Source organism: Sycon ciliatum, chromosome 1, assembly GCF_964019385.1.
Source record: "Sycon ciliatum chromosome 1, ocSycCili1.1, whole genome shotgun sequence".
NCBI lineage: Eukaryota > Metazoa > Porifera > Calcarea > Leucosolenida > Sycettidae > Sycon > Sycon ciliatum.
In genome coordinates, this window is record NC_088643.1 from 13231582 (window position 1) to 13240285 (window position 8704).

The window sequence follows — 8704 nt, forward strand, 5'->3', positions numbered from 1 at the left end:
CTGGTTGTTGTTGTTGGTTGTTGTTGTTGGTTGCTGTTGTTGGTTGTTGTCGGTTGTTGTTGGTTGTTGTCGGTTGTTGTTGGTTGTTGTTGGTTGTTGGTTGTTGTTGGTTGTTGTTGTTTGTTGTCCCATGGGACAATGAAACTACAAAGGAAAGTGGCTACTGACGAGGCACCTGTGACCACGCCAATGCCTGAAACTGATGAAGCTGAGGAATGGAGGATCCTTGAGTTGGCCCTTAGCCGACTTGAGCGTGATTAACAGCAGTGTTTACACTCCTCAGCAAATCCCATCAAATCGGAGCACATGTTGACGGGACCTTAGAGTTGGCACTGCTCAGTAATGGCAAAATATTTTAAATGGCCGCCAAGACCTTTCTCAATAGGCGGAAGAGTCACCTGTATGCAATACGTTGTATATGTCATGTGTGTGTATTGTATATGCATTGGGCTCGAGTAACTCAACAGCATTCGCTCAGTAACACTCAACACTTCCACCATCAAATGGGAATACACGTGTTGAAGCAAGCTTAGAATGGGCGTTACTTGGTAATAACAGAATGAACCCGATGACCTACATGTACGTAAACAGGTGGCTAAATCACTGGTACACAAACGCATTCGGCATGAGATAAGCATTTACTCACTCATCAACTGTAATATGTTCCATGCGGTCGCCAGGTGTGTGTCTCTGCTAGGTAAATGGACGGGATAAGGTATTATGTTCAGTTCATGTTCGAGTCCGTTGTAGTTTTGACAGAGATCGAGATGTCACGCTGGTTGCTGAATTTGATGACGGCAACTCAAACCAATAGTGGTCAGGAAGTTGGTCCACGAGCTGCTGTTGTCCAACGGAACGATGATAGTGACGAAGATGAAGCAGAAGAAAGTGTTAAATTTGTTCTCAGGAAGAGGAAGAGAGTGACGACATCATCCTTGCTCCTACCTGTCATATTGAATCCAGGATTTCTGGGTTTTGTAGGATCGTTGCCACGCTGGTGCTGGTGCCGTCAACGGCACCAGCACAGCCAGGTAGGTGGCACAGAGATTTAAAGCCGGAGACGACGTCAGCTACATTGAGCTGGTCTTGGGGAAAGACAATGAACTTAGGGGCAAGTTGCCGGGATGCAGATACACACGCTTGCACGATGTTATGGACTGTAGAAGTACCAATGCGATACTCTTTTGCCAACTGCTGGAATTCCTCGGCATGAGCCATCCATTGGAGGAATATTGCAAGACGTTTTTTCCCAGAGATCACTTGCGCAAGTGCAACGTCTGACAATCAATGGTATCTTTGACCAAATCGTGCACAGCAAGAAATGTGCATTTGGTCACTCGAAACTTTTCGATGAACCTCTCATCTTCGACACCTTGGAAGTCTTGTCCAAGTCTACTCCATGTCCCCAAGATCTCTTTTTCCCAAACACCATCATCGTCGCCATCAGCATGAGCCGACGGCGACGACGATGGTGTTTGGGAAAAAGAGATCTTGGGGACATGGAGTAGACTTGGACAAGACTTCCAAGGTGTCGAAGATGAGAGGTTCATCGAAAAGTTTCGAGTGACCAAATGCACATTTCTTGCTGTGCACGATTTGGTCAAAGATACCATTGATTGTCAGACGTTGCACTTGCGCAAGTGATCTCTGGGAAAAAACGTCTTGCAATATTCCTCCAATGGATGGCTCATGCCGAGGAATTCCAGCAGTTGGCAAAAGAGTATCGCATTGGTACTTCTACAGTCCATAACATCGTGCAAGCGTGTGTATCTGCATCCCGGCAACTTGCCCCTAAGTTCATTGTCTTTCCCCAAGACCAGCTCAATGTAGCTGACGTCGTCTCCGGCTTTAAATCTCTGTGCCACCTACCTGGCTGTGCTGGTGCCGTTGACGGCACCAGCACCAGCGTGGCAACGATCCTACAAAACCCAGAAATCCTGGATTCAACATGACAGGTAGGAGCAAGGATGATGTCGTCACTCTCTTCCTCTTCCTGAGAACAAATTTAACACTTTCTTCTGCTTCATCTTCGTCACTATCATCGTTCCGTTGGACAACAGCAGCTCGTGGACCAACTTCCTGACCACTATTGGTTTGAGTTGCCGTCATCAAATTCAGCAACCAGCGTGACATCTCGATCTCTGTCAAAACTACAACGGACTCGAACATGAACTGAACATAATACCTTATCCCGTCCATTTACCTAGCAGAGACACACACCTGGCGACCGCATGGAACATATTACAGTTGATGAGTGAGTAAATGCTTATCTCATGCCGAATGCGTTTGTGTACCAGTGATTTAGCCACCTGTTTACGTACATGTAGGTCATCGGGTTCATTCTGTTATTACCAAGTAACGCCCATTCTAAGCTTGCTTCAACACGTGTATTCCCATTTGATGGTGGAAGTGTTGAGTGTTACTGAGCGAATGCTGTTGAGTTACTCGAGCCCAATGCATATACAATACACACACATGACATATACAACGTATTGCATACAGGTGACTCTTCCGCCTATTGAGAAAGGTCTTGGCGGCCATTTAAGATATTTTGCCATTACTGAGCAGTGCCAACTCTAAGGTCCCGTCAACATGTGCTCCGATTTGATGGGATTTGCTGAGGAGTGTAAACACTGCTGTTAATCACGCTCAAGTCGGCTAAGGGCCAACTCAAGGATCCTCCATTCCTCAGCTTCATCAGTTTCAGGCATTGGCGTGGTCACAGGTGCCTCGTCAGTAGCCACTTTCCTTTGTAGTTTCATTGTCCCATGGGACAACAAACAACAACAACCAACAACAACCAACAACCAACAACAACCAACAACAACCGACAACAACCAACAACAACCGACAACAACCAACAACAGCAACCAACAACAGCAACCAACAACAACAACCAACAGCAACAACCAGCAACAACAGCCAACAACAACAACCAACAACAACCGACAACAACCGACAACAACCAACAACAACAACCAACAACAACCAACAACCAACAACAACAACCAATAACAACCAACAACAACTAACAACAACCGACAACAACCAACAACAGCAACCAACAACAACCAACAACAACCAACAACAACAACCAACAACAACCAACAACAAACAACAACCAACAACAACAACCAACAACAACCAACAACAACCAACAACAACCAACAACAAACAACAACAACCAATAACAACCAACAACAACCAACAACAACCAACAACAACCAACAACAACAACCAACAACAACAACCAACAACAACAACCAACAACAACAACCAACAATAACAACAACAAACAACAACAACCAACAACAACAACCAACAACAACAACCAACAGCAACAACCAACAACAACAACCAACAACAACAACCAACAACAACAACCAACAACAACCATCAACAACCGACAACAGCCAACAACAGCCAACAACAACCAACAACAACAACAACAACGATGACGACAACAACAACAACAGTGTCTGGTAATATAATGTGTGGCAGAGTTAATCTCATTTTAATGTCATCATTGTGAGCATAAATTTACGCAAGTATATAAGCATTTTCTCAAGCTAGGGAAATATATGCCCGCAGTTACTGAACTTGATCAATTTGATGATATATGGACTATGCTGTGCACACACTGCAAACCAAAGTGTGTAGGGTAATATTTGATGATACGATGAAGATTATTATACCGCACGATGCACTATATCCTGCAATATGATTGAGGCACAAGCCTGAAATATTTAACAAAAATGTATATTGTTGGAACCGGCCCCCCACGCCAAGATAGGAGGAATTAATGACAGAAGAACGGCGGGGAGTTTTGTATGAAAATGATGAAACATGTTCAATGTGGGGTCCTGTCCATTAAATGTCCTTGTGACCATATGCAAGTGTGGCCATGCCATCATCCAGTATGTACCGCTTGCAGTCGAATGGAGACAATGCCACCTTGGTGGTTACCTCCTCATACACTGCGTGGCAATGTGATCGGAGACCCGTCATAGGCCTGGAAGACACACGATGACTGAGCAGTGCATCTACATAGTCCTCGTGGGTGATGGTATTTGCCAGGACTGCCTTCCGCACACCCTTGGCCCGTTTGGCCGATTCCTGCCCGATGTAGGAGTACATCTTCGATCTTAGACCTACAAACTCCACCATGGATTTCCCACCAAGCTCATCTTTGAATTTGCCAACCACTTTCTTATTGACAGAAGTGTACTGAGGATGGTCAGTGGGAAAGTTGCTGGTGTCATACAGAGACAGATCCATCTCGGCATAAACATCACCGGTGGTTATGTGCACAATAACAGAGTCGGTGTCGGTGTACAACAGCCGGATTCTGCTACCGTACTGCTCCTTCAGCACATCGTAGTAGAAGGAGTACATGTGCACCTTTGACAGGTCTAGTATCGACATACCCACATAGACCGGCTTGTTGAGCTTGATCTCAGTGTGCTGCTTTTCTATTCCGACAAGCCCGTTCGGGAAAATGTCGTGCCGCACATATGTAGGCTTGCTCACTGCCCTCAGTACCTGCTCCTCACTTTCTTCTCGCAAGAGATCGATGCGTATTCGATTACGAACGTTCTCCATCGTCTTGCCAAAGACTGAGTTGTTCATCAGCTGCAGCACACAAACAGGCAAACATGACACATGAGAATCATATCATGCCATTCCTTCACATCAGCATATTTTTCAATTAGCATACTCCACGTCACACTTGCACCATACATGCGACAAAAACAACAACAAAAACAACAACAACAACAACCAACAACAACATACAAGACTGCACACAACGGTTGCATTTACCTTGTAAAAGCTCTTCTCAAAGTCGGTTGTAGCCCTCGTGCGAAGTGCAGTGTTCAGATTGATGTAGGGAGCCATCCAGGCACTCTGCTGAAATCCCAACACCTTGTGAACAGCGGTCACCACCATGCCCAGACGCGAATACAGCTGCAGTGTACGGTAGTGTAACACATATTTGGACTTGGGTAGGAGACTGGGTGTCAACTTGACTCCATCTACGGCTGACACTTTGAGCTCCTCCACAAGTGCTTGTTGGTATGGTGATAGCTTATCTGAGAATGTTCTCATCACTTCCGGTGCGAGTGGATAATCATTGAAGTAGTGGTGCAGCGAAGAGGGTACCTCAAGATCACACTCCACAATGAACCCAGTGCTCGAATCTACAGGGTGTGCCAGTATCTCGGACAGGTTCTTGTCACACCAGGCAAACTCGGATGTCGGCATACTCTGGCACATAGCCCAGCCATACAGGTTGTTGGCGTCAAGGTATAGCAGGTATGATGTGGGCTCGGCAGAATTGTACTGATCCATCGTTGGGTTGTTGGCCTTGCCGTACCGCTGCGACGCCATTGAGATGCCCCCCCGTAGACCGGCTTCGACAAACAGATGCATGTCTACATCCGTGAGCAGCTGCAGTTCAATCTGGGTGAACCGTAGTAGAGCATCCCATGCATATCCTACATAACACCATACAACACACCAGAACACAAACACGAAAGTCAATACACCATGAATACACCGACAAGAAAGCACAAGAATACTAACAGAGAACACCATCTAAAGGAGAGAATACATTGGACAACAACAAAGACTGATGAACATACCTGGGAGAGTAAGGTAATGGGCTGGATCCAACCCATACGTCTTGTATGCCGTCTTGCGGAAATGCTCAAAGACATCTGCTAGAAGATAGACATCTGTTTGCAAATAGAGGTCATGATAGGCCTCCATTGTACTGCACTCAAATGTCTGCAAAACGAAAAACAAAAAAACAACGCACACACACACACACGCAAGCATCCATACACACATGCACACAAGCATCCACAGATAGAGAGCAATGAGTACAAAAAAAAAATGAGTAGAGCACATCACAAAAGCATTCAAAGTCATAAGTAGAGCACAATACAGAAGGCACAAGCTGCTTACCTGCCATACGTTCTGAGCATGGGCATAGTCGGCATCACTGATACCTTCTCCAGTCAAACTAGACTCAAATGCTGATTTAGGTGGCAGCTGTGTCTCATCAAACCGAGCAAAGGAGTCCATGTACTCGTAGGGGTAGACACCCTTACGCAGGAGAAGGTCATGATGGGCCAATGTACGAGTAAGCTTGAGCGCATCTTCCGGGGTGTTGCTCACCAACGAGTCAAGAGAGGAGTTCAAGAAGGCCATGGAGTCGATGAAGCGGTACTGACGCCACTTGAATGAAATATATTTCTCCATGTTGTTGGCGATGACACTGATCTCACCAACCTTCTTAATCCGCTTACGCTGGTTAGAGTCCTCGTACTCCACCTCTTCAACCTCGGTCATACCAATGTGGGCGATGAGGTGGTGAGCATCGTACCCTTTCAGGTTGTGAAACACAACCGGAATGATCTGGCGATCTGGGTAGATACTTAGCTGAATATTACACTGGTAGTGTGCAGCACCACGGTAGTTGCCTGTGCAGATATTCAGAAAGAGGGGAATACACAAACATAGTAAACATCTACAGTGAAGGTGATACCACAGACAATACAATTCAATACACCATGATAAAACACAGATGCAAACAGCTACAAAGACATGAAAATGCACTATACACATCATGCGCATATCTACACACAACTGCAAAACAACAAAAATAAACAAAAAATTATAATACTTACCAGTGAGATGATCATGATCACGAACACGATCTTCTCCAAGTACTTCATCACATATCCAGCAGTTGACTGCGTTCTGAAACTCAAGCTCCAGTTCTGCCGTCATGTGAATTGGCTTGATATCAGCCAAATCCTCCTGGATACTGCCTTCCAACTCTTTGAGACTGTCGAAAAAGTTGTGAATGGCATTCTCACTGCAGTCGTCAAACTCGCCACGGACTTCACCGTTGGATCGGATGGCAGCATATCTACAAGAGCATAAAAGAAGAAGGAAAGTAAGAATGAGTGATTTTTTTGAAAAAATGGAATCACACAAAATGCACATACTACAACACGAACACAATTAGGGGAGAACAAGACAAGAAGGAATAACAGGAAGCACTGTGCAGGCATGAGTACAGCAAACATTAGTCAAAAACAACACCAACAACAAAACATACCTGATGCTGCATGGTACATGACGGGCTGTGCGTACAGTGCTGCTGCCATGCTGTTCCTCCATCGGCTCAATGATGGCCTCCGTATCAGCGTAAATGATATATGGAGCCGCCATCCTGTGCTTCAAATTTGTATATTTGAGGATGCTGTCCTTTGCTGTGGGCATGACTACTGGCACAGGCTTCATCACCTGACATCTCTCGCTGTGATGCTGCAGGGAGTCTGCTGTTTTGTGTGCGGAGAGGCATCGGAAGCAATAGTGTGTGGCATGTCTGTTCTTATTCTCGCATGCACGACTGAAGTTTTTTATCCATGTGAAGTGGTTGTCATGAAGAAGGAGGTTGATGGGAGTCTCCTGTCGCTCGCTGAGATAGAGTGGGTACAGATTCCCCTCGTACCCAAACACATTGATTGCAAGACCATTCTGTATCTCCACTTTGGATACATCACGGAGCGTTGCAGGGAACATTACACCGTCGAACCGCAGCTCCTCAAGATACTGGGTGTACTTGGATGCACGCTCAGCATTCTGTTCGACGGGGTGCAGCGCTGACAACAACGCCCACATCAAACACCTGTCATCGTTGTTCTTTACGTTAATGATGGCCTTCTTTTTTTCTAATTTCGGCGGGATAGCAGCTGCACCACCTACAGAACACCACAAAAATACACCGAAGGCTTTGCTCAGAGTAACACCACATCACAACTACACCCTCGCGACAATCACGAAAAACTGTACATCTGGTACAAAACATACATCTACAACTTTCCACAAGAAATTCGACAGGCTTCGAACAAACATTGCCGGATGAACAGAAACTCACCTCGAAGAGGAGTGTACTTTGCTGTCGACACATCCAGCTGTCTCACTCGAGAAACGGTCCAGTTGGATCCGTTCTGCATCCACTTATCAATAAGACCAGTGATCCTCGCCACCATCGTCTTGACTGCACCATCAATGTCCCCTTCGCTGAGGATCCGAGCCGGTCTACTTCTAAAAAACGGGACGGCAGACGTACTACCCGTGGCCGACTCTCGTGTCATCTCCACCCTCAAAACTAAAACCACCTTGAAAGGGTGAGACTGAAGCTCCTCGAGCAGAACCTGTCGGAGCTCGTCATGATGGCTGCTGAAAAAGACGAGAGGATCAGTGCCTGAACCTGGCAAAGAAAACTTTTTCAAAAAACCACGCACGGCACTCGAGGTGGGCTGTCTGGGCTGCCTGGATCGTTTTGCACTTGGCTCCGCCATCGTCACGTCACCTCCAGCACTGCCTACAACATACTGAGGAAAAATCTCCCCGTACATCGTATAGAGGACTTTCCAATGAGTCATACCGTGCGGCCTATGAGGATTCGGGCCAAAGATCATCGAGTTCACCACCGATCACCAGACTTGAAACGGAGCTTGGGTGGCAAAAAAAGAAGACTGCACTGGAAGGAAACAGTGTTTTTCGAAAGCAGTTCCATTTTGCATACTGTAGTTTGAGAATACCAAAGGGCTGCTCGCGATCGGATGTTCCCACACCTGGATCGTCTTTGAGTTGTTATCGTTTTCCCTACGATGGAGAACGACGG

At 46.1% G+C, this 8704-nt stretch overlaps 1 protein-coding gene across 2 annotated transcripts; it reads right to left on the reverse strand.

Annotated features, from left to right (window-relative positions):
• Positions 1–3500: 3500 nt before the first annotated feature.
• Positions 3501–8419, reverse strand: LOC135814076 (uncharacterized). Of its 2 annotated transcripts, XM_065327139.1 has the most exons (7): positions 7952–8419; positions 7130–7775; positions 6693–6937; positions 5968–6485; positions 5643–5787; positions 4822–5495; positions 3501–4632 (listed from the first exon to the last, which is right to left on the reverse strand). In XM_065327139.1, the coding sequence occupies exons 1-7, from the start codon at positions 8376–8378 to the stop codon at positions 3871–3873; spliced, it is 3417 nt and encodes a 1138-aa protein (XP_065183211.1). In that variant the 5' UTR covers positions 8379–8419; the 3' UTR covers positions 3501–3870. The 2 variants fall into 2 exon arrangements, with proteins under 2 accessions (XP_065183211.1, XP_065183219.1); XM_065327147.1 differs by lacking the exon at positions 7952–8419 and having other exon boundaries at positions 6693–6908; positions 7130–7286.
• Positions 8420–8704: the final 285 nt, after the last annotated feature.